The sequence below is a fragment of the Phoxinus phoxinus genome, assembly GCF_949152265.1.
Source record: "Phoxinus phoxinus genome assembly, chromosome: 7".
Taxonomy (NCBI): domain Eukaryota; kingdom Metazoa; phylum Chordata; class Actinopteri; order Cypriniformes; family Leuciscidae; genus Phoxinus; species Phoxinus phoxinus.
Window position 1 is genome coordinate 12,965,857 of NC_136882.1, and position 27,175 is coordinate 12,993,031.

At 43.3% G+C, this 27,175-nt stretch overlaps 1 protein-coding gene across 1 annotated transcript; it reads right to left on the reverse strand.

Annotated features, from left to right (window-relative positions):
* Positions 1–10,404: 10,404 nt before the first annotated feature.
* LOC307002296 (uncharacterized protein) lies at positions 10,405–27,054 on the reverse strand. The gene is made up of 5 exons (XM_079619771.1): positions 26,432–27,054; positions 26,167–26,284; positions 11,047–11,089; positions 10,911–10,955; positions 10,405–10,668 (listed from the first exon to the last, which is right to left on the reverse strand). The coding sequence occupies exons 1-5, from the start codon at positions 26,712–26,714 to the stop codon at positions 10,642–10,644; spliced, it is 516 nt and encodes a 171-aa protein (XP_079475897.1). The 5' UTR covers positions 26,715–27,054; the 3' UTR covers positions 10,405–10,641.
* Between the last annotated feature and the right edge of the window lie 121 nt (positions 27,055–27,175).

Here is a 27,175-nt window from a genome sequence, read left to right on the forward strand (position 1 = left end):
CCCAAGGCATGCGTCCCGTACGACCACCACTCCTTTCTGGGGTACGACAGTCCCATGTATCTCCAGGTCGGTTACTAAGTATCCCACACGTACGGGATATCGAGGCCATTAGCCCCACGCAAGGTCAGCCAAGGGACCTCCGTCATTGGCCGGTCCTGGCCGCCCAACAGTTCCCGAGACAAACTCTCCGAGAAGAGGGTAACTTGCGACCCTGTATCCAGGAGGCATTGTACTTCCAAGCCATTCACCTGGACCATCACCACAGGGCAACACCCCACCAGATACTCTCTGGAAGTCCTAGCTGAAGAAGGGTCCAGTAAGGGGGTCCGACCACTTGACCCACAGTGGCCGGTGACTCTAAAAACCCCCTTGCGAGGCACGGCGGGCATTACACTGACGGAGGTAGTGTCCTGGCTCTCCGCAGCCGTTACAGATGGGGCGTCCTTGCTCGTCCCACTGGAATCGAGGTCCGGATGGTCGGAATGGACGGCGGTCTGGGGGTCGACTCCCATCTGAATGAGCCCGCTCTCGTGGTGAGGAGAGGGAACGGGAGTGTTCTCGGCGGAGCTCTTCCATGACTGATTTAGACAACTCCGTCATTTGCTCACGCACGTCTCTCTTTAGCTCCTCGCGGAAGGCCTGCTTCCAATCTGACAACTCAGGGGGCGGACGATCGCTGACCGCAGCCGCGGTCATGCAGTGGGGGGGATCTATACTCTCCGTGTGGTCTCTCTCAAGGGCTAGGGCTCCTCTCCGCAGGTCCTCAAAGGTGAGATCTGGTTCTCGTCGGAGCTGAACCCTCAAACTCTGGCGTACGGGGCCCTCCCTCAATCCCAGTAAAAACTGATCGCGCAGTAAGGCCTCCTCACCTCCCAGGCCATGGTCCTGTCTCCCGGTCAGTCTGGAGAACTGTTCCCTCAGCTGCAGCGCAAAGGCCCGGATGGTTTGTCGAGATCCTTGCTTGCAGTTGAAGAACTGTGTTCGGAGGACGGCTACCGGGGTGGTCGAAGATCGATTGTACCGTGGCTCGGGTTGCTTCCGGTGCTGCCTGCACCTCTCTTCTGGCTTCTCCTTCCAGGGAATTTAGAACGAACTGCACTCGCTGGGGGGCACTCAACCCTTGGAGTCCTGCCAGATAGTCGACCTGGGTCTTCCACATAGACAAGCTCACCTCCGACCCCGGACCTCCGTACTTCTGGGCCCACGGGGCTCCCCTAAAAATTGGCATGACTGGTTGCCGTAACACTGGTGCCTCGTCGTCCGCCATCTAGGCCTCTGGTCGCTCAACCCAAGGGGGAATCCTGCCGACTACGCCAAAAGTCTGTCACAGGTCGGGGGGGGCCAAACCAGGCTGCACCCTCCCCTGAAACCCAGGACCACCCCGAGGAGCGTACCAGAAGGAACCAGACCGACAAAGGGATAAAAGTTGAACAAGTTTTATTAAGTAAAATCAGTCTAAAAGGAAAGTCTCAAGAGTTTCTTCTGTGTTCCCCCCACCAGGACGGGACCGGGCCCTGGACACCCAGGAAGGCGTGGAGTACTCTTCGGGCCGCACGGGCCGTGTCGCAAGATGAGGAGCCGATCAACGGTCCTCCTAGGTGGGTGCGTATTCCGGTAAGTAATACTTTCCCGAGGTTCCAGTAGAACTGGATTCTGTCGAGGGGCCGGAGGGACGTAGCACTGTGCGGACGGGCTGTTGGCCCGGGCGGGACCTTCTACCAGGAAGGTAGGTATACTCCAAGCAGGTAGGAGGGGCTTACGACTGAGAGGGAGGCTTCGGTGGAACCGATGAAAGATGCTGCTAATGTCCCCTTTCTTCCTCCACAGGCGTCACAGGGAGTCTCAGCAGAAGGATCCGTTGTCTATAGGACAAAGGGAATGATCAAGACAGGTGCGTACTCTTTGTTCGTTGGTGGGGGCTTACGGCTGAGAGGGAGGCTCCAGTGGAACCGATGAAAGATGCTGCAAACTTTTTTTAAATAGGCCTAGTTCAAAGTTACTATCAGATTTAATGTTATTACCTTGACAAACTATACATCATTAAAAATATATAAGTCTCACGTTTCAGTATTTGACCACTATTGTATTCTGAGAAACTTATAGTGACAGTTATGTCTTAATTTGTGTCAGGATTTATGTAATGAAAAAATGAATGAATTATGAGCATCAGCCGCGTCCATTCAGAAAAAAACTCCGGTGCTGTTGTCATGAGAACGCGTGACAAAACAACGTTCCTCAGGGCTTTTGGCTCAAAAATGTGCAGATTTGGAGAAATATTGATATATTCTCATAGGTTTACATCATATTTCTATAGACAGGAATAATATTTATTGAATTTATATCCAATGCGTCGATGTAAACATAAAGAACGCTGGATACTATTATTGAAGCCAAATAAGCTCACATAAGGTTATTTAAAACACTCGACTTGCGCTATAAAGTAAGTTTGGAGCACAAACATGGTTTTAATCTCATAAATTGTCGTGTATTGATGGTGTGCTAAGCTAACATGCTAGCTAGCTCTCTAGGTGCACCTGCCATATAACTGTTATTTTTTATGATTTTTTCTAAATAGGAATGCTTACTGAAATGTTTCTTTATTTAAGAAAGGCATTTGATACAGTTATAAATGTGAAAGGTGAGAACTATGAAAGAAATGAGGGGTTGAAACAGCGTGAATAGCCAGTCGTTAGCCATTATAATGCAAACAAAAGAAAAGCATATTTAGGGCCATAAGCATGAAGATGTTTCATATGTTTTCATGAAGATGTTTCATAAAAATAAATTTCTAATAACTTACACAACTTTGAAGCTATTCATAACAATTTTTTTCATTATGACAATAATTAATTCTACATTTCCAATAAAGTGCCAGGTGTCAGCTTTCAAATGAGATCATACTTGTGCTTTTAGTACAAAGGGTTCATGGACTGTATCTGTTTTAGTTTGGGTATGACATTTCTGGGGATTTTTCAAAAGTGGCGCTGAAGGCTAACTTAATCTGATAAAAAAATATTGATTTAATGTTATCCGTGTTATATTTCATCTGCAATAACAACATTAACTTTTAGATCCGTTATTTTGCCATTAACTTTTTAATGCATCATTATGCATTAATATGAGGAGAGTCTCCGCATGAAAGACCTGCGACTGGCAGATTAACTTATCACTGCATTTCTCTCCAATACGGTAGGAAATAAAATTAAATGTGGAGGATTTTAACTGTGACAAGATGATTGACAGGCCAGTTTATTTTGACAGGATGCGACAGAGAACATCCGTTAAAGACACAATTGTACGACGTGATAGTGTGTCTCAAAGCTTGTCTACTTTTTGCAACACACTCAGCAGTATCTACTTTTTCTTCACAAAAAGAGTACATACTTTTAGGGCGTAGTATAAGTCGGCGAATTGAGGCGTAGCATCAGTGTCTGTCTATGTTTCAGTTAGCGTGTGTGTAGTTGTGCGTCAATCTGAACCTTCTGTGAATTACAGTGTGGATTTTTATTCAACTGTGCTTTGAATCTTCATATCATCTTCTTTTTTGTGTAGTCCTGCACCCTTGCTGACAATGTGTGGCCGTTACAGCAGTGGTTCATACCTTTGTCTGTTTTTTACTGTCCCAACACACACACCACGTGTGATCTTTGCATGTAGGCTACTTGTCTACCTACTTAGCGTATTTCCTGTATTTACCCAAGTGTGTGTGTGTGTGAAGACCGCAGGTTTGCATTACATAATTTTTACAGAGCTTTATACACGTGTTGATTTTTAATACTTTGTAATTTAAACTAAACTTCTAAATATCTGTTTAGTATTTTCTATGTAACAGACAACACAGTTTAATTATGGTGCTTCTAATAAAGTGATAAAAAGCAGTTGACCACATTTAAAAAACAATAGGCTGCTACACACTCATTTCTGGACCAATGTGCAAAACAAATAAATTTGTACACTGTATATTTTCCTCTGCATTTTATGATTTGACATGAACATGAAGGGACACGCATAGCTTCAAATATTGCTCTGAAGCGGCATTAAAGATTACTTGTTTATAGAGTAGTATTTAGGATTTAGTGTGTGTTAAGGGCACTGATCTTTGCCCTTTTTTGACATGGATCAGTCTTGTGCAGTTAGATCCTAGATACACATGCTCTGAAATGGCCAACATCACAAATGTGGATACTGGGACAGGACCTGTTTCCATTGATGGATAATTTTTATTATTATTGAGTGGACCATTGAAAATTGGTTTAAGTAAATTGTCCAATAAAGAATTTCCCTGACACTTAAGCAACTTAAAGGGTTAGTTCACCAAAAATAAAATGATTCATTATTAATTCATATAAAATTTAATTATGATTTACTCGACCTCAAGCCTTCCTAGGTGTATATGACTTTTAAAAGTGATTAAAAAATCAAAAGTGCATCAAAAAAGTGCATCAAAAAAGTGCATCTTGAATATAATTAGAGTTAGCCTATATTTAAAAAAAAAATCCTGGCTCTTCCAAGCTTATAATGGCAGTGAATGAAGTATTATTCATCGATTTTGAAGCCCAAAAAAGTGCATCTATCCATGATAAAGGTAAACCAATAAGGCCCTGGGAGGTTAATAAAGGCCTTCTGAAGTGAATCGGTGCGTTTGTGTAAGAAAAATATACATATTTAAAACTTTATCAACTAAAATAACTAGCTTCCGACAGACGGCCATAAGCATCTATTAACGGCGAAAGAGTAAACCTTGACCTGACGCATTGATGAACGTGAAAGCGCAGAGGATAGATCAAGACAAAACAAAACAACAGTCACGAATTAGAAGTCTAAAACGAGATTTTTTAAAGAGAAATGCTTGAGTTTGTTGCCAAGCCCTGTTTGAACCACAAGAAGCGTCAAAGCTTACGCTACTCCTACATCCTACTGTACGTCATACATTGTCAAGTGTTTTTTGGCAGAAGTCGACTTGCGTAGGCCGTCTGCCAGAAGCTAGTTATTTTGGCAGTTATTATTTATGGATATTTTTCTTACACAAACGCTTCGCTTTGCTTCAGAAGGCCTTTATTAACCCCATGGATTTTTGGGGGTTTCAAAATCGCATCCTCTATTCACTGCCATTATAAAGCTTGGTAGAGCCAGGAATTGTTTTAATATAACTCCGATTGTATTCGTCTGAAAGAAGGAAGTCATACACCTAAGGCTTGAGGGTGAGTAAATCATGGGGAAATTTTTCATTTTTAGGAGAACTATCCATTTAAGTGTGATGTACCACCTTAATCTTTTAATCAAACCCATTAAAACTAATGTATGAATTATTTAGACTGTTCATCTGAAACCGATCCAAACACAAGTGTGTATGTTCATGTGGATTAGGGAAGGTGAAATATGTTAAATGGACATTTTAACCAAGTTTCGCCTAAAACCACCACTCAAGTTTTCAGAAATACTCTCCTTCATCTTTCCTGGTTTCTTGCACTTTCCATCAGCACAGTGTTTGTTATGGCGCCACCTTGTGTTCTCCTGTAGTAAGAACATCACATCCTGCACATTAGCAATATGGAAATTGAAATGGTACAAAATAATTTATGAATGTTCACATTTATTAAATAGTTCTTAGCAACAAAAAATCTTTCAATCACTCTGTTTACCATGTCAAATATTTTCTGTATTCTTTTCACTTGGCAACATCCTGATTATTTGACAATGGTAAATGATCTTATTGCTATGGTCCCTTTCTCTAACCCGTGAAAATGACTGACAAACTTCTTCCTGCATTGAGATGCTCATCTGATGAGTGGCAGACACATAAACTGGTGTCTTGAGAAGGAAAGATTATGAAATATAAACAAAGTATACTTATATAGTTGTTAATTTATAAAAATGACAAAAAAAATTCAATAGATTTTTTTTAGTGATTTTACAAAGAAGTTAATTGCACAACATATTTGCACCAAGAAGTGTGTCAGTGATATTTGTTGGGTAACGCTTTAGATTACAGCCCGGAAAGTACTGCGTAATTAAAGCGATTTTACAGCGTAACCTTCGGTAATTATAGTGTACCTATAACGTACTTACAATATAAGTATAAGGGAACAATATTTTAAGTTTGGGGAATAAAGGGGTAACAACCAGGAGAATTAAACAAATATTTATACTGTAAGTATTATAGAACTAAGGGGTACTTATTCTACTATTATGATATAACAATCTTACATTTGGGAGTAATTTAGCGAGAACATACACTGCGTACCTTTTTGAAATAATGGTGAACCAGTACATACTGTATAGCCTTTTAAAAAATTACAGGGTACATATTATAAAGTAATATTTGTAACAAAATGCACTGAAAACGAAAACTATTGCAACTTTTACTTAAATATTGGGGAAAGATACTCTTGTTTCATGTAGTGGTGCTTGTTACCCTCTTGTTCCATGTAGTTACATGGTAAATGTGACATTGCGGGCCGTAAATTAAAGTGGTGCTTGTTACCCTCTTGTTCCATGTAATTACAGAGTAAGTACAATAAAAATGCATACACACAATCTTATATCACTGACTCGGAAACCTTTATTTATTATACAAGCACCACCTGCCCTGTAACCACATCAAACAAGATATATTTCCCAGTATTTAAAAAAATTGCAATAGTCTTAGCTTTTCTTGCCTTGAAACATGTTAGCCCAAACTTAAACATCTGCACTTTTGCTATAATTTTTTTTTTTTTTTATTGTATTTGCATAGATATGCACCCTGTAATTTTTAAAAAGGCTATACAGTATGTGGTTCACCATTATTTCAAAAAGGTACGTCTGTTCTCGCTAAATTGCTCCCAAATGTAAGATTGTTGTATCATAATAGTAGAATAAGTACCCCTTAGTTCTATAATACTTACAGTATACATTTTTGTTTAATTCTCCTGGTTGTTATCCCCTTATTCCCAAAACTTTACATATTGTTCCCTTATACTTACATGCAAGTATAGGTACACTATACACCTTACACTTTACTTTATAGGTACACTATAATTACAGAAAGTTACAGTGTAAATTCCTCTTAATTACACAGTACTTTCCGGGCTGTAATCTAAAGCGTTACTATTTGTTGTTTTGCAGCAGTTAGAGGCCAGTGATAGATGGAGAAAGTGAAGAGACATGATGTGGTAATACCGGTATAGTGTGTAGGAGGGTGTCAAGTTGAACTGACTTACACAAACTGTTATTGTGTGTTTGTCAAAGTGAGAGATCTTATTCACCTGCACTCACAGAAAGAAAAAGAAAACTGGTAAAAAAATATACGGCAAGACTTTAACTTCTCGCAGAGTTCCAGAACAGATCCCCTGCTGTATGTGCTGAATCGTAACCTATGGTGTGGTAATATGTTTCACTGAGACCAGAGTTCATCTTCTGGATCATTAAAGTATGAAGCATTTTTACATCACAGACTGCAGTTCAGATGTACGTGCATGTAGTCATGCAGTGAAAAATTACCTCTTTTCACCCAGTGGACTTTCACAAACAACCCTCTTAACACATGTATACAGCCCAGGCAGGAAACATCACGCTGATGCCATTCATCTGAGAATCACCACAGTTTCTCGGTGACGTTTAGCCTTGTTCATTTGCGTTTTCACGTAAGCAATCTACTAAATGCCAGTGCTGTTAGAACGTCTCTGTGTGACATTTTTTAATTGAAATGTTTCAGTAAATATATCCACTGGCAGAAGTAAAGGTTCTATATAAAACCTTAAAGAATTATGTCAGCCGTAACTTTATTTAGTTTTAATATATATATATATTTTCCTTTAAAGAAATTGCTTTTCAAGGACTACAACAAACGGCTGGTAGGAACTACACCCGGGTTAGTGACATCACCAACCCTAACATTTACATAAACCTGCCCCTGAACACGATTTATAGATTATCATGACAGAATATGCTAGTCAATGACTAGAATATACACATAAGCTACATAAATTGGGCTTAAGCCCCGAATGTTTTGTCAAAAGCCCCGAATCTTTTAGGTTTTTTAAAATAACTTCAACTTTGGGACATGAGATAGGCTATTAAATGAATGAAAATACACAAGAATTACATGCAGGGTCGTTGCTAGAGGGGAGAAAGGTGGCGACGTTTCTAGGGGCCCCGGCTTTCCAGATACCCTTGCTAAGACTGATTGCATGAGCAGCCATTTTAATTTAACATGGTAACTGAACACCACTTCAACCATAACTATAAACCTATAGTTTACCGATAGGTCAATTCCATTAACAGTTCACCCTTCATGCATTATTTACAACATTTAGATTAAGCAATATGACACTTACAATGGAATATAATAAAATTGATTACTGTTATTATGTCTGTATTGGGCTATTTTGTTTATCCACGTCAGACAGATTCAAACACAAGTGTGTGTTTATGTGGAAGGTGAAATATATTAAATGCTCCTCCTTTTCTTTTTGCTACATTTCACTGTCTCTCAAGTTTTTAAAGACTCTCCTTCATTTCTTGTTGGTAATACTGCATTAATGCACCAGCTCAATGTTTATAGTGCCACCTTGTGTTCCCTTATATGGTTCACTCATACTGCGTCGCTAGATTGGGAAAACAAATTTTTCTCAGATTTACTGAAGCTTATAGAATCACGCAGTGTAACTGCATGAGCCAATGGTCGTGCCGCAGAGTTGCATGAAACAATGGCATGAAAGCCTGCCAGAGCCCGCCAATATGGGCAGGGCTACCCCACTATATGGTGGGCATTTTGCCATAGGAACTCAGATTAATTCTCCTTCAGCAACAAGCATTTCAATATGACTTTTAAAAATTCAAATAGGAGACAACTCGTGTACTATTCTGTGTCCTGCACACGCATCCAAAGCGCGCTCACAGAGAATGTAATTTTAAACCATTCTAGTGCGAGAAGACACTTCCTCTTTCCAAAAAAGGATGGCGGACTCCGGTCCATCCTCAATCTCAGGCATCTGAATTGCGCCCTTATGAAACAGTCCTTATGTAACGGTCATTCAAGATGTTAACATTGAAACAAATGTTTAAACAAAAAGTGTGCCAATGGGATTGTTTTTTCTCAGTGGATCTGAATGATGCCTACTTTCATATCCAGGCCCCCTTCTGACGAAACCAGTAATGGTTCCCAGAATTAACGCAGCAGCTCTGAACAGCCCCGTGACCAATTCCCCTGATGAAGAACCTCTTTTCCCAAGCAAGAGGAATGATCTGGCACCCCAAACCAGAGTTGTGGGTCCTTCAAACTGGTTTTCTCCGTGAGGGTCCCAATTACCATTTCTGAGGGTAGAGCCCCGTCCACTAGACACCTCTATTCCCTTAAGCGGTCGGTCTTCTCTGGCTGGTGTACATCCCGGAGCAAAGACCCGAAGTACCGGATATTTCACTGATACGGTCTTTCCTTCAAGAGCTGCTGGACAAGGGTCACACCCCGTCCATGCTCGAGGTCTATGTGGAGGACAAAGCAGCACTCCTATGGCTGGCCAGTCCGTTGGCAGGAACAACCTGGCTGTTTGCTTTCTGAAGGGGTCCAGATGGCTAAATGTGCCTCGCCCCCTCACAGTCCCTACAGCTCCTTCCAAGTTGCTCCAGTCAGCTGAACTGCGGCATCCAGTGATGAAGCAAAGACTTTCCCACTGAATAGTGGATGCAATTACGCTAGCTAATGCTTCGATGGGCCTACAGTGCCCCATCATAGTTAAAGCACATTCCACCAGAGGCATGACCTCTTCCTGGGCATGCACCAGTGGAGGGTCCTCGCCACCCACCTTCACCAGAATTTATAATTTGGTCGTCCCTGCTATGCAAGCACGGGTCCTATCTGTGTAGCTGGGCTTTGACCTCTACATGAGCTCAACCCACTAGAACCCTTCATTGTGGCTCCGACATACGGTCTAAGTCTCTTAGTACCGGGTGGTTACCTCACCCTACCTTGGTGCCCTTTGGGCCCTTATTCAAGCATCCTGGGCCAAGGCCTTAGAACGTTTGTCGTTCCGCAGTTATAAGCACGCCACGATAGGACTGGGTTCCCAATTAGTCTAACAATGCAGTACGAGTGAACCATGTCGATAGGGGACGTACTCGGTTAGTGACATAACCTTGGTTCCCTGAGATAACGGGAATGAGAACTGAGTAACTTGCCGTGCTGTCATGCTGCATTACTCGGCGTTCATTGCTTCAGTCGAATTGAACTGAGTTCCTATGGCAGGTAGCCCTGCCCATATTGGCGTGCTCTGGCGGGCTTTCGCGCCAAAGGTTCAGGCAGCTACGCTGCTCAGCCATTGGCTCATGCTGTTACACAGCGTGATTATATAAGCTTCAGTAAATCGGAGGAAAGGGAGTTTCCCCAATGCGTCTGGCGACACAGTACACGTTAGTAAATTATAGTATAGTCAAACATATCAAAGTTCCCCTGAAAATGAAAAGGACATTTATATGCTTAATATTTTTAAGCAAATAGTATTTAAGGGACAAAAACACATGCACATACAGTTCCTTTGAGACTGTACTGATTATTGGGACGTTCCTGTTCTAACACATGAAAATTACATCTTCCTGTATTGAGATGCTCATCTGATGAGTGGCAGACACATGAAGTGGTGTCTTGAGAAGGAAAGATCATGTTCATGAAACTGTATGAAGACTGTAAACCTGATGAAAACAAAGAGAAAAACAAGTCAAACACAAACAACATTTCAGCTCTTCTGTGCAATTCATAAATTACCATATAACTGATAATAAAAATTACACTATGAACTACATGTAAATAAGTAATTTTAAACTTGTGTTTTACAATTTGTTTTACGTTTTGCAGCAGTTGGGGGGACAGAAATAGATGAACCAGTGAACAGACAGGATTGAGGTGTGTAGGAGTTCAAGTTGAACTGACTTACACAGGCTGTTATTGTGTCTCTGTCACAGTGAGAAATCATCTTCAGCTGGGCAGATCATGCAAATAGTAAGAAAGCATAATCACAAGAAGTTGAACTTCTCAAACCAAGAAAGCCTAATAATGTGGTAAATACTTACATCCTCCTCATGTGATCCAGAGCTGATCTTCTGGTTCAATTTCCTGTTATAATGACGTAGAACAGAATGTCTCTTAAACACGCTTTTCACACAAGTTTACTTCATTTGCCCATTAAAAATGTAATGTGATGGAATTTACATTAAAAAAATGGATGACAACACTTTTGCTATGGCTAATAAGGCAAAATAACACTTTTGAAATTCATATTTGGTAACACTTTAGAGTAGTTGTCCTTCATTAATATCTATGCAGGGACTACTAGTGTTCTGGAGCATTATTTTAAAGTGAAAAAGATATTTTTAGACTAGGTAACGCTTGAGTAATTAGTGATGCATTTTATGACAACGTTGAGAGTAAAAAAAGTTTTTGCAATTGCCAACGTTTCGACTTGCCGTGTTCGACGCTGAAGCTGTCACTCCGCCTGTCACCGGCGGGCCGCACAACAAGAAGCGCCGCTCCCAGAGACTTCAGGAGTCCGATGTGGCCCGCGAACGCTCGCCGGAACCCTTCCCTCGAGCTTCGCTCACCCTCCCACCCTCTCGACGCGCAGCTGCCGGCCTAGGCCCTCACTGCTGTTGCCTCAGGGGATGAGGTGGAGGGAGAAACCATCAATGACGGCTGTTTTGGGATACCAAATTCCCCCAGTGAAGAAGCGGTCGCAGCGCACTTTTGCCCGCCATCCGCGAGAGGGCGCTCAAAGTCTGCCCTCCCGCCTAAGGCCTGCAACGGACCTTCTTCGCAGCGACAACCGAGCGGCCGCCCTAGATTGCGCTCTAACAGCCGCCACAAGCCGCCTCCCCGCCGGGGACCCCGACCCAAGATCACGTCGAAACCTGAGCCGCGAAGTCCTCCTAGCAGCCTTACGGAGGAGAAGATGCGCGAGTCCCGCCGCGGCCGGACAGCCATCAAAGCGACCTGCTCTGCCAGTCCCCTTAGCAAAGGCTACTGCAGTAGTTTATACCGCAGCCAATGAGCCAGTTGCTCAAACCGCTCGCCAGCACGCAGATAAATCTCATAAAGAGTGTAATGACTATTTTTCCGGCTCACGCCAACGATGTTTCGGAGTGTAAAAGATGTGCCCACGCCACTGTGTTCACCCCTACACACAAGCACGATCCCCACCGGTGTCCCTCACTGTCACAGAGCCCACTCACATAAGCGGACACTCGCCGCTCGAGTGTTAGATGTAGGATATGTGCCCACGTTACAGTGCCCACACCTAATCACTGCCCGCTCTGTTACACAGTTTTTCCAGGGGACGAAAACTTTAAAGTATACCAGTCGTGTTGTGAACGTAAGCCCTGTGACCGCTCACGAGCACTCACACTTACTGATAAACACTGTAACCCCGGCGCCGCTCACGCGCCCCGCTGTTCTCGCCACATGATGTTCTCCATCCAAAGCGATCGAGTCATTGGGTGTAATGCAGCCAGCTGCCGCTGTCAGCGAGCCGCCCTATTCAGACATCAAGAGCGCACGCGCCTCGCTGATACCTCCGCTACAGGTTCTCGACCCCACGCAGTGCGGCGATCGGAACGCGGAGACCATTGTATAACCGGCCGTGTTGTGAATGTAAGCCCTGTGACCGCTCACGAGCACTCACACTTACTAACAAACACCGTAACCCCAACGCCGCTCACGCGCCCCGCTGTTCGCGCCACAAAATGTTCTCCGTCCAAAGCGATCGAGTCATTGAATGTGAAACAGCCGGCCGTCGCTGTCAGCGAGCCGCCCTATTCAGACATCGAGAGCGCGCACGCGCGCCACGCTGATATCTCTGTCTCAGTTTCTCGATCCCGCACAGTGCGGCGATCAGAACTCGGAGACCATTCTGCCCCTAGCTATGCATGCAAAAGCATGGGAAGCGATTTTGGGCGTGTCAGAATGGGTGCTGAATGTTGTAAAGCAGGGCTATGCGCTGCAGTTCGCTCGCCGTCCCCTGCGCTTTCGAGCCCGGACCATGACGAGCATGAACTCAGAAGTAGCACACCTACTTCGCGCTGAAATAGCAAAACTGCTGTGCAAAGGAGCGGTACATCCTTCTATGAGCGAGTCAGGCTTTTACAGCCATTTTTTTTCTCATACCCAAGAAGGACGGAGCTCTCAGACCTATACTAGATCTGAGACATTTGAACAAAGCTCTCATGAGGAGACCGTTCAAAATGCTCAGGACCAGACAAATCCTCGTGCAAATTCGCCCGAGGGACTGGTTTATTTCTCTCGATCTGAAAGATGCGTACTTTCAGATCCAGATCATACCCCGTCACAGGCCATTCTTGAGATTCCCCTTCGACGGTCAGGTATATTAGTACACCGTCCTACCGTTCGGCCTGTCGTTAGCACCCCGTACATTTACGAAGTGCATGGACGCGACTCTCGCTCCCCTGAGAAGTCAGGGAATGCGAATTCTGAACTATTTAGACGATTGGCTGATTTTAGCACAATCAGAGGCAGAACTCATGTCTCACAGAGCTGTGCTACTCAGTCATCTGGAAAGCCTGGGTCTCACGGTCAGTTGGGCCAAGACCTCACTGCTGCCCCGTCAGTCAACCTCTTTTCTGGGAATAGAGCTCAACTCGGTGGCTATGACGGCCCGCTTGTCAACACAGCGCGCGCCGTGTTCAGCGTCTGGCCTCGTCTTTCCAGAAAGGCAGTATTTTTCCCCTGAAAACGTTTCAGAGAATGCTGGGCTTTATGGCTTCAGCCGCAGCAGTGCTCCGGCTAGGTCTATTGCGTATGCGCCCTCTGCAACGCTGGCTGAACGCTCGTGAGCCTCACCGAGCCTGGGCCGCCGGCGGTTCACGAAATCAGAGTGACTCAGAGCTGTGTTTCAGCTCTGCAGCCCTGGATAGCGCCCGACTGGTATCAGCGGGGAGTGACAATGGGAGTTGTCTCGTACCGAAAAGTTATCTCGGCGGACGCCTCCAACCTGGTCTTTGGCCTTTGGTCAGACCCGGAGAAGCGCCTCCATATAAACTGTCTGGAGATGATAGCGGTTGAGAACGCTTTGAAATACTTCCTCCCATTTCTGCGGGGCCACCACATACTTGTTCGCATGGACAACATGTTTGTGGTGTCATACGTGCACCGCCAGGGCGGTGTCAGATACAGAATCCTCTGCAATCTGGCGGAACGCCTGCTCGTTTGGGCTCAGCACTCCGCGCATGTGCCAGGACGCCTGAACGATGGCCCGGACAAACTGTCCAGGGACAACGTTTCCCTGGGGAAATGGTCCCTGCACCCGCAGTCAGTCCAATTATTGTGTCGAAAGACAACGCCCAAGGTTCTTTTCGAAGAACGAGGACGCCCTTGCTCAGACATGGCCCAGATGCCCGTCATTCGGTGCTCCTCATAGCCCCCCGATGGGAGAACCAGACGTGGTTCTCAGAGTTGGTGCGGCTGTCAGACTCAGCCCCATGGCCGATCCCGGTGAGGAAGGTCAATTTGGCATCCTCATCCAGAGCGCTGGTCTCTGCATGCATGGATAATCAACGGATACCCGTTGCTTTGCCAGAAGGGGTCGTATACACGATCACGCAGTCTAGAGACCCCTCTACCAGGCGGCTTTATTCGTCAAAATGGTCTGTGTTTACCAAATGGTGCACAGACAAAGGCTTAGAACCACAAACTTGTGGGGTTTCGTAGGTGCTTTGATTCCTTCAAGAGCTGTTGGACATGGGCAGGTCCCCCTCCACGCTCAAAGTATTTGTCGCGGCCATCGCAGTGTTCGCCGAGTCGACGCGTGGCCAGGCAATAGGAAGGAACGAGCTCATCATCCACTTCCTAAAGGGAGCCAGAAGGATGAATCCCCCGTGGTCCCCGTCGGTTCCTATTTGGGATCTTTCCTTGGTCCTAGAGGCCCTGAAAGCACATCCCTTTGAACCGTTACACTCTGTGGATCTGAAGTACCTCGCGCTCAAGACCGCGTTTCTGATCGCCTTAGCATCAGTTAAACGTGTGGGTGACTTACATGCGTTATCTGTTAACGCCGCGTGTCTCGAGTTTGGACCTAATGACTCTAAAGTCGTCCTTAATCCGAAACATGGTTATGTCCCCAAAGCGATTGGCACCCCCTTTAGAGCGCAGATCATTTATTTCTCTGCTTTACCGACATCCGGCAGCGAGGTCGACGCAAACCTCCTTTGCCCTGTCAGAGCGCTGAGAATTTACATTACGCGCTCCGCCGCCTTCAGGCGCTCGGAGCAGCTTTTTGTTTCGTTTGGTGGGCGCACCAAAGGTCTCGCCGCCTCGAAACACAGTCTATCCAGATGGATAATGGACGCTATTGCTGCGGCTTATGCATCTAAAGACCTGCAATGCCCTCTTGGCGTCAGGGCTCATTCCACCAGAGGCTTTCCACCTAAAGTCAATTACGACTGCCCTGGTTGAGCTGCTCTATAAGGGTCGATGAGTTCAGTATAGACCGGCGGTGCCGCTCTTTATGGATATCCCCTTCGGTGTGCTTATGTACATGTGCGAGCCCACTTTGTTGGCCGCCTGTTCCTCACTTATCTGTGTCCCCTGGGGCGTTCCCCCCTGGGATTCATGTAGTGAATGCTTGGCACGCACGGCGTTGACAAGGAGTTCCCGGTGTGTAATTTCATTACGCAGTACGAGAGAACCTCTCGTAAGAGAACGTACTCGGTTACCTAACGTAATCTCAGTTCTCTCTAGAAGAGGGAACGAGTACTGCATTCCCTGCCGTGTTCACGCCCCGAGCTCACTTCGCTTCAGGCGATGAAAAACCAGTGTAAGCAGCATCTGAGCCTTCTTTATACGCTTGAGGCGTGAGGGCGCATAGCCCGCTCTAGGTCTGCCTGCTGCTGCACTGCGTTGACAATATATACAAATTTAAGGATACATTTTTGGCTTCATATATCGAGCAAAGATGACTTTACCCGGTGCGTAATTTCATTACGCAGTACTCGTTCCCTCTTCTAGAGAGAACCGAGGTTACGTTAGGTAACCGAGTACGTTATTGAAGACAAATAGCCCAAAATCTCAAAATTGACCAGTGAAAAAAACTGTTTTTGCCTGCCGTGTCTCGCCTTAAAGGGGTGGTATAATGCCCTTTTCACAAGATGTAAAATAAGTCTTTGATGTCCCCAGAGTGTGTATGTGAAGTTTTAGCTCAAAATACCCCAAAGGTATTTTTATATAGCATGTTAAAGTTGTCACTTTTTGAGGGTGAGCAAAAACGCGTCGTTTTGTGTCTGTCGCTTTAAATGCAAATGAGCTGCACAGAGGGCAGAGCTTCAACAGATTGTGTCCTTTTACCTTACACAGACATGCACTGAAAATTTCAAAAACTTTTATCCTTTTATGTTCAAACTGGAGTCAGACAATGATGGAGAGACTCATGAAGAAGTGACATGTAGAATGCAACAGGACATTTCTGAATGGTTAGTTGATGAATTTGTGTAGCTTATGTGGAGTTAACTATCTTCTAGTCATTGATTAGCATATTCTGTCATGATAATCTATAAATCGTGTTCAGGGTTTATGTAAATTTTAGGGTTGGTGATGTCACTAACCCGGGTGTAGTTCCTACCAGCCGTTTGTTGGCTAGTCCATAAAAAGCAATTTCTTTAAAAGAAAATATCTCCCTTTGCTTTGAACTTTGAGCGTTGTAACTTTGCAGATGTTGTTTATGCTCAAACAGCAACATTACACACTAACTAAAGTTAGAAAAGTGAAATCATAATCAACCCCCCCTTTAATGATGCCAATATCATTAAGTGATTATTAATTACCTAATAAGGAACTATCTTAGTCCTAAATTCGATATTACTTACTGATTAGTTAAGCTTATTTCCATATTAGTTAATTGTAGTAGCTGAAGTGTTAATATAATACTACTCATTAGTCCTGCATTACTTCCTGCATAGTTACTTATTAATGACAGACCATTATTCTAAAGTGTTACCTAATATTTTTGTAATAAAGTTAAAATTGCCACTTTTTGGGGGTGAGCAAAAACGTGCCGTTTTTGTATGTGTCCCTTTAAATGCAAATAAGCTGCAGCTCCCGGCCCCCTTTCACGAAGAGGGCGGAGCTTCAAGAGCCCATTCTCCGACATAACAGCAAAAACAGGACAATCTCACACAATAAAATGTCAGAAACTGTACTAGTGGTGTTCAGTTCGAATCGGAGTCGGACCAGAGAACGTCTCTGGTTACGACTGTAACCCATGTTCCCTGAGAAGGGAATGAGACACTGCGTCGATACGACACTTTGAGGAACACCTTTAGCATAACGCATCTGAAGTATGAATGAAACTAATCCAACCCTGATTGGTGCTGCGTCATGACGTAACATGTGACCCTTTCGAGGGAACTCAAACTGCGTTATGACGACACTTTGGTGAACGAGTACACACTATGCCACAATGAGCCCTGTCTGTCCCAGTGTGAAGCTGCACACAGGCACACTTTGGACGAGAGGACTAGAGTGCCCGGCGTAGAAGGAATATCCAGGCTATAAAATCTGATAAAAGTATGAGGGGTGGCCCATCCTGCTGCATCGCACACTTCTTGGATTGGGGCCTCTGAAATGAAGGCTCTAGAGGACACCATGCCTCTGGTTGAATGAGCCCTCATGGCCAAAGGTGAAGAAAAACTGCGCACCTGATAAGCCATAGATATTGCCTGAACAATCCAGTTGCTGATGGTCTGTTTAGATGCAGGAAGCCCCTTCTTGGGCGACCAGAAACACACCAGCAACTGGTCTGACTTCCGCCATGATGAGGACCTCTGAATATATATCTTGAGAGCTCTGACAGGGCAGAGCAAATTAAGTCTCTCTTCATTCGCCATCACGTGAGGTGGGGGATGAAAAGCCTGCAGAACCGTAGGCCGTGCCACATTAGAAGGCACTTTAGGCACATATCCCGGCCTGGGACGCAATAATAATAATAATAATAATACATTTATTTATGCTTAGTCCTGGGGGTCTTGAGTGTATCAGCACCAACGGACCTGAGGAGGCGGGCGTGAGTGTGGCCGGTTAGTAAGATGGAAAGGTATGGAGGGGCAAGGTTATTAAGTGCTTTGTATGTGAGGAGAAGTATTTTAAAGTTGATCCTGTGTTTGACTGGGAGCCAGTGGAGTTTGTAGAGGACAGAGGTGATGGGATCGTGGTGGCGGGTGGAGGTGAGAAGGCAGGCAGCCGAGTTCGAGAATCCGTAAAGAATGCTGTTGCAATAGTCCAGTCTGGAGGTCATAGGGGCATGGATGAGTGTTTCGGCTGCTATGGTAGACAGAGAGGGACGGAGCCGTGCAATGTTACGAAGGTGAAAGAAGGCAATTTTGGTGACGTGGTTGACATGCGGTACAAAGGACATGCTGTTCCAAGGTTGTGGATGCAGGTGGAGGTGGTGACATTGGAGCCATCGGTGTTGAAGGAAGGTCTGGGAGGAAGCTCCTCAAAGCCCTGCCATCCATGACCGTGCCCCAGCCCGAGAGAGATGTCTGTCGAAACGGCTTTCCGGCGACATGACACTCCCAGCACGGGGCCTTGCGACAAAAAGCAAGCTTTTTTCCACATAGATAGGGAACAAAGGCATCTGCGCGTAACCCTGATCATGCGGAACGGGTTCCCCCTTGGGGAAAATCCCTTGGTTTTCAAACACCACTGCTGGGCCCTCATTGGAATGACGTTGGACGCTGCTGCCATGAGCCCTTGGCCTAGCTTTGTCACCGTGGCCAGGATGGACTCAATCCGTGCAGGAGACAATTGTGCCTGCATCCTGACCGAGTTCCACACCACTCCCAGGAACGTGGTTCTCTGGGCTGGGGCCAACACGCTTTTTTTGTGTTGAGTCTCAACCCCAGGCTCTGGATGTGGGCAAGGACATCTCAATACCGAACTGCCAGCTCTTGTGACTGGGCCATAATAAGCCAAAACAGGCCATAATAAGCACCCTGATACCCTGAAGCCTCAGCGGAGCTAGAGCTGCATCCATAGCATTTGGTAAGCATGCGAGGGGAGAGAGGTAGGCCGAACAAAAGAACCCGATATTGGAATGCTTTGCCCCCGAAAGCAAACCTCAGGAACTTCCTGTGATATGGAAGAATGGATATGTGGAAGTATACGTCCCTTAGATCTATCGTGACAAACCAATCCTCAGATTTGATCTGACTCACGATGATGGGAATACTGAGCATCTTGAACCTGAATCTCCTCAGAGACCGATTCAAGTTCCTTAGATCTAAAATTGGCGCAAGCCCCTATCCTTCTTGGGAACTATGCAGTAGCGGCTGTAGAACCTGGACTCCCTGTCCGGCGGAGGAACACACTCTATGGCCTCCTTTACTAGCAGAGAGTTTACTTCCTATTCCAATACCTGACCCTGCACTGGGTCGACTGCAGTCAACACCACCCCGCTGAATTTCGATGAGTGGAATCGAACTGCAGCCTGTAACCCTTCTCTATTGTGCACAGGACCCAAGGAGAAATATTTGGCAGGTCTTGCCATGCGTTGAAATATTCTACTAAGGGAACCATCTTCTCGGGACTGATTTCGGGTATTATTCGAGATTCATTCTTGATCCCCTGAAGCGGCTCTCCGGCAGGGTTTGGGCGAAACGATATTTTTTTTAAACATATATAAGTCGCACTGGACTATAAGTCGCATTTATTTAGAAATTTATTTCACAAAATCCAAGACCAAGAACAGACATTTAATCTGGAATGGCAAGTTATTCAGCTACACAACAGCACACAGAACAACAGGCTGAATAGGTGTCCGGCATGTTAACGTAACACAGGGTTTCCTGCAGCACTTTGGAACTAAGGCGGCTGCCTAAGCAACACGCCTGCCGCCTTAAATACGTCGCCAAAAAAATTTCTATGAGCGATATCCGCCGTGTTACTCTGTCCTGTTTAAAGCTTAGATTCTCTGCCCGAGCCTGATATTTTCCGCGGCTATACTCAGGCCAGGCCACGCAGCCTGCTTGCTTTTATGTTAAATTAACAGTGGTTTGTGAATGTTAATGCTTTAATAACAAATAATTTATCAGGAGCATTTATGCTGATGTGTATGGTGGCGACACGTAGGCTAACACAAAGTTAAGTTACACAAAGTTAAGTTACACCTTAACTAACAGCGGGAAACCCTGATTCAGCTACACAATAGCATAAAGAACATATACCTGGGAGGCTGAATAGGCTAATATAAGCCAGCGAGTCCAACAAGTTACCGGTAAGCAAGTTCACCAAGCTTCCGCGATCTCATTCCACAACACGGAATCCATTGAATTCTTCCTCGGTGTCGCTTCTGAACAACTCCGCTAACTAGAGCGCCCTCTCGCGGCTGTAGGCGGTAATGTTTTCTCTTGGTTCATCTCAGTCAGTAATTAATTTTGATATATAAGTTGCACCTGACTAGAAGTCGCAGGACCAGCAAAACGATGAAAAAAAGTGCGACTTATAGTCCGGAAAATACGGTAATTTAATCTCTGTATGCGATTCCCGATCATATTCGTGATCAGTTATTAAAATTGTATTCCCTTTATTTGAGCTAGAATCGTTACAATTGGATTAGTTTCATTCATACTTCAGATGCGTTACGCTAAGGGCGTTCCCCAAACTGTCATATCGACGCAGTTAGAGTTCCCTCGAAGGGGAACATTTTCTGCATGGAGATAGAACAGGTAGGGAGAGCGGGGCACAACCTAATGTGGGGCTAGTTGTAACACTCTTGTTTTAAATACTTCCACACATGCTAGCATGATGAAACTTGGTGTATTTACTAGTTGCTGTAAGACTTGAGAAATTAGAAAATGCCGGGCAGTCTGGTTGAGGAGCGACCACTCCCTAAGAAGACAAAAGACCTTTCTGGAAATTAAAATTTGAACTCGCTCTTGTGAAATTAGCATCACCATTTGAGACAAGTCTCACCTAAGCATCATCCTAATGTACATCTCTTTCCCTTGGACCCCCATTCCCCCGTTCCTTCTCTCTCTCATGCAGAGATCACCTGAAATTCACCCAAAAATCTCATGTGAACAATTATAGTACAACACTATACATGTTTGGTATCATTTGAAATGTCGCAGTGCGACTGACACAAAGGTCTCATCCCCAAATAAGTAAAACAAAAGGTAATAAAGTTTTTAAGAGTTTAGAAATATCTTGCACACAGAGGAGGGGGGTCCTCCAGGCAAATGGCACCTGGCCCGCAAAAGGTGTAAACTCTAAATGCAAATTCCCATTGTTAGCAAACGTTTCCATGTGAAAGAAGTTTCTGTCTTGGTCTGGGTATATAAATAAATGCAACAAGAGCGATTTGTAATGAGATCGGCCCATTATGCTAAGGGTCAGACACTCAGCATCATGTATTTCTTGAGTCAGGTACTTCTTTTACTCTTTTTAATCTCTGAGCATTTGATGTTATTGTATTAATTATCTTTGAACTGATTATGAAATTGGCATGATACATTCACCTGACATAATAAATTGTTACATTTGATTTTATTCTGAATTACTCTGAAATTATTTTCTCATGTAGATTAAGTGAAGTCTTATGTTTCTGCAAATCTTCGTCTAGGGTTAAGCACATTCTAGATCCCAGTTTAGATGGAATCGTGAGCCGAGGCACATCTGGTGGGATTCTAGATTCATGACTAACTGCTTGATTTTAACTAAGTTGTTATGCAGTCGCAAATAGGGGGCTAGAAAAAAATACTATTAATAGCAAGCATTATCTTAATGTACTAGATATAACCTCTGGTTATTATTTGGGCTTTAAAAGCAACACCAAGTAGTTTTTCAACCTTCATAATATATTTCCAAGACCCTTGTGTTGGTACATCGACTTATAATAGGTTTAATGACACGTCTGCCATAGCCTGAAGGGGTCTGTATCGCTTTTACTGCCACTACGGAACTTCGGGGTTCGGGTAGTAACCCGAGCACAAAAAGAACTACAATATTCGACTGCTTTACAGCATACCTTATATGCCCAAATAGTGTTTGTTTGCCGGCTGGTATAGCGTCTGTATGTTGTTGTCACGGCCAAAGCAGCAACTAAACCGAAGGAGGCAAAGGTTTTGTCGGAGGAGACTAGGAAGAGAAAAAGGGAGAGTGATAAAATCAAAGGCCGGACGAGGATCAATATTGGTACAGAAGGAGGGGTGCCCGACCGATGCTGACTTGCTGTCGGACTAGTAATAGCTACATGATTAGATGGACAAAATCATCTTTTAGGATAGCTATCCTAATGACTGCAGGCTGATAGTCATGTTTGTTTATTTATTTATTTTTCTGGTGAAAGTGTCTTGCCTCAGGCTATAATGCAAATCGATTTTTCAAATTTGCAGATTCATCTATGGTTGCTTGCAGAGGTGGAAAGTCCAGGTTCAGAAAGTAAAAGTCCTCCTCAGTATTTTGTTTCAATCACCTGGACTTGCTAATTAGCACAGTTTTCAGCCAGGAGATAGAACTAATCAGTGAAATCAGCTGACTGAGTTCATGGGTGGAATAAACATATGGCAGGACTTTTACTTTCTGACCCCTGGACTTTCCACCTCTGGTTGCTTGATATTATAATATTGACGATATATGGCTATTACCTACCACACAAACATTGAATTGAATTAGCATATCCATTATGTAAAACAGTAGCCAATATGCTACTATAATGACGCTGGCTTGTAAACGTGAGCTACGCAATCTTTTGGCGTTTGAAAAAAATTAAACCCATGAAATTATATTAGTATGACATGCTGACATATGCCACTGTACCTGGGATGAAGACATTTCACACGTAATGCAGGCCGTCTGCCCAAGACGTGAGAACTCCTTCTGCAGAGTTCGGGGGTATCGGCTTGTCAACAAATGCACGTGTATCCATCCCTTGGTGTAACCATGACAGATTTTGCGACAGTAGTAGAAGACAATACTGTTTCCCAACTGTAGGGGGACCCTGAGAGCAAAAGATACTTGGTGTTGCTTTAACGAAGTTGTTATATGGGCGACTGTAGGGGGCTACATGGGTACTTTTTAACAATAGCAAGTGTGTGTGGCATTGTTGAACTGCTTTAGCCATAACCTCTGGTTATCTATCAGACTGGCGAGTTTGTGATCGTGAGATCCGCGTAAAAGAACGGCTGGCGCGAGACTCTCTGACTGACATAGATTCCTAATGAACGAGTAAAATATAAAGTAAGCAGTTAAATAGAATAATCAAATGTATTGCTAAACTATAATTGACCAATAACCAATTGGGCAATCTATGCTAAATTCAAGGTTGTGATAAAAGCTTAAATGGAATTAAATTACTTTGCCACGCGGAACAGACAGTAACGTGCAGAGACCTTCACCCGTTCTATTGGAAACTGCCATTGGGCTGATTTAGACGGACTTTCATTGCCATATCACTATAGAGAAAAAATTGCACCAAAATTCAGAAATCTTTGGAAGATATCACTCAACATTTATTTAACCATAGCAAAAGTAAATTTCTTACTTATGTTAATTTTTGGTGTTATTTTTGATTAGAAAAATCTGATATTATTTTAATCTCCAATGTGTTATTTAACAGTTTATGGTTCTTTAATGCTTCACTAACTAGCAGAAGACACTAGCAAGGTTTAAAGTTGTGCAGGTAAGGCATTTTGTAACACTGTGTTACAATGTGCTCATATCAGAACTATGCTATTCTATTCTATACTTTTATGAATTCTATTGAGAAAACATGAGAAAAAAGGTGAATAAAAAGTCAATATTCAGAAATTATTATTATTAGTAATAATTAATTATTATTATGTTTTGATCTATGTTGTATAGCTGTGTTTTCTTGTTTTTTGTGTTTGTTGTCAAATTCAAAAATTATTTTATTTTTAATTTAAAAAAAAGCCATTATTTTATATCAAAAAGTCAATAATTATATTTTATTAAGAAAATATTTTAGTTTGTCTTGTATATTTTTTTTATTAGATCAGATAGCATGTTAAGGTGTCATATGGTCATGTTACAATGTGCCCCGCTCTCCCCAAGTTCAGTTTAATTACGGTTATATAACTTACGTTTTGCTTTTCCACTACAAGCCTGTTGTAGCAGAGTAGATCCCCTTATGATGGCCAAAACTTTACTAATCAGTTTTATGACGTTTATTGTACATTACACAAAAGACTGTCTGTTTTCACTCCTCAAAATCACCGTAAGAGCTGAATACATAACAGTACAAGAAGTGCGCATTAAAGTCTTATCCATAAACTTCTCTCTCTCCTTTGCATTATCATCAACATACACAGCGAATAACACAAAAACACTCGTTACAACTAACAGTAAACAAATATATACAGACTTTATGCCTTTTCGGGGGGTGCTTAATAAGCTGGTAAACTTTATAACTGTAAAACAACTCCTAATGAACTGTAATAAAGTGTACCCTTTCATTACTGCGCTGACCAGTACCGCAATAGAAAAATATTGACTGTGAGTTGGATCACGATCCCTTAAAAAAAAAATGAATCCACTGCGTCCTCAGTGGCTTGGATGATGGGAGAAAATGAGGACACTCTTACATCCAAAAACAGAACACCGGGATTGTCGGGGTTCGGTCACTTTTGTCTAGTCTATTTCTTGGTTTTGTGACAGAACCCTGACACTCCTGTTTTGTCTTGTCTGGGTGGCTTGTTTCATGTGCTTTTGTGTCATGTTTTGTCTAGTGCTGTCTTGCATGCAGCTTGTGTTTATCACTGGCTGCATGCTTTCATGTTGCCATATTGTGTGTGAACACGTGGCTTCTCATTAGCTGCGTGTTCATGTCTTGTTTTGTCTGCCTTCTTCAGACTCACTCTCATTTACAACTGAGAAGGGTCTGGTGTCAACCAGGCTATCGTTACATGCTTTCTTTGCTCTCCCTATTTATTCTTCCTTGTGTTTGCAGTCCTGTGCTTGTTTGTCATCATAATTCTACCTTGTATGTTCCTCCTGTCCTGTTACCCATCGTGCTGCACTTAATGAGTCCTCGCTACTACATCTACCCAAACCCTGACAGACATTGCCTACAAGACCTTGTCACTACAGTTGCTCAAGCGCAGAGAAAATGGCGGATAGTGTACAACTCGCTGAGGGCAGAAACTATGGCCCCTTTCACACAGCGTGTTGATCCGGGGAAATTGCCAGAGCGCCTTCTGTGTGAACACAAACACGTCCCGGGATTGATGCCGGGATCGATCCCGGGTTGGGTACAACATTCCCGGTATCAGTCCCGGAACGCGCTCTGTGTGAACAAAAGCCGTAATCAATGCCATAAGGTGTGTCGTAGTGATGACGCTGAAGCTGGGATCGTTCGCCAGCTTTGAAACCGTACGTAATGTGCGCGTTTATGATCGAATAAAAAGCAAACTTTAGACGCTGCTGAGACATTACATGTCACATCGATGTCACGTGTCTTTACAGGTTGTGTGTGAACGCACGCACAGATTCCGGAAAATTACTGGCAGTGTGAATGAAAAATCAAACAATCCTGGGACAAATCCCGGGTCGCATTATCCGTGTATTTTCCGGAATCTCTGTGTGAAAGGGGCTATCGGTAATGCAGGACTGTCAGTCAGCGGCCATGGGCAGGGCCTGAGCAGTATGATGTCACACTGCTCAGAGAATCAAAACGACATTTCTAATGAGACTGGTTTGGTTTAATGGAGATTTTTTAAAAGGAGTGCATGTTTTTTTTTTTTAGGGTGATTGTGTTCACACACTGCCAACAAATATTTATGTCAGGCGCTATTTATGCATTTACAAAGTATAAAAATGGTAGATACTATTAACATTGAGTGTTTGCACTGAGATCGTGTTAATAATAAGTGCAAATGCTGAATGTAAATGAAAAAATGAAAAATGTAAATACAAGTGAAGAGCTATTTGTGCTAAAGGTAAAATATATAATTATATTTCATGAAAATAACTTTTGCCGACAAAGCTGGCTATTTCTACTCATTTTAAATAGACACTGCCTACAAATACTTTGAAAAGTAAAAAAATCGTAAAAAGTCGTAAATCGTAAAAAAATTAAGAAGGAAGCAGTTCATTATTATATCTCATGCATAGCTGTTGAGAAGCTGGAACTGCATGTCTGAAGGTAAGAAATGTTGATTCAAAATGTCTCTCACCTGTGAATGCAGATGCTGATGCTGATTATCACAAAGACCATAATAACTCCAGAACATGAGATTATGATGATGATGATGATGTAGAGCGGCATTTGTTTGAGTGACGCTGGTCTGTTTTCTAACACACAAAAGAGTCAAACACACATGATATCAGTAAACCAGCCCTTAGATAGCCACTGATTAAAAACTTATATTTCGTCTATAATAAATGCCCTTCATTTGTTTTGTTCTTTTAGAAAACAAATCAAATAAATCATGGAATAACCTGTTATTGTTAATGTCCATCTTATTTCTGCTGGAGAACAGGTGTAGTTTCCTCCATCAGACGCTTGTATTTGATGTATTTGTAATTCTCTTGGAACTGCTGTGTTGATGTGAATCCTGTTTGAGCTGAAGTTTCTCATAGTTATGTTACTGAAGGAGTCGTGACTAAAAATAACAGAGCTGTTCATTTTCCACGTTAAATGGTCATCAAATGGGGTTTTGTTGCAGTGAAGTGTTACTGTTTCCCCCACAAACACTGTTTTGTTGATGTGCTGCCGAAACATTAGCTCTTGATTTGATTGGGAATAATCTGATGAAACGACAGAAAATCAAACAACTACTGAGGCTTACAATGCATTTAAAAAACGCATCCCTGGATGGTAAAATTGTGAAAAGAATTTCACTGTCATTATACAGTAGAAAAACTTTAAAAATTTGCAAAAACTAATGAGACACACAACACTGATCATATGGTACTTAATCTTTAAAACCTGATAAAAAACACACATTAGGATACAACTTTTTAACAACTCCACTAAATTGTAAAATGTTAAATAATAATATTATAGTCATCAAACTATGTTGGGCTTTATACAAACATGCAAAGGATACATCCTATTTATCGGTTTTGAGACACCAGAAAACAATGAGGAGAGGAAAGAAATCTTGATCTTAAATCAGTACCTGTGTAAGTCAGGAGAATAATCACGACACAGAGATGCAGATGAAGAATCCTGGTTTGAAA

Coding starts and splice junctions, on each gene's coding strand:
- LOC307002296 (XM_079619771.1), bottom strand. CDS start 26,714: ATGTTTCGGCAGCACATCAACAAAACAGTGTTTGTGGGGGAAACAGTA. Junction 26,285..26,431: donor ATGGACATTAACAATAACAG/GTTATTCCATGA, acceptor TTTGTGTGTTAG/AAAACAGACCAGCGTCACTC. Junction 11,090..26,166: donor ATCAGCATCTGCATTCACAG/GTGAGAGACATT, acceptor TCATTATAACAG/GAAATTGAACCAGAAGATCA.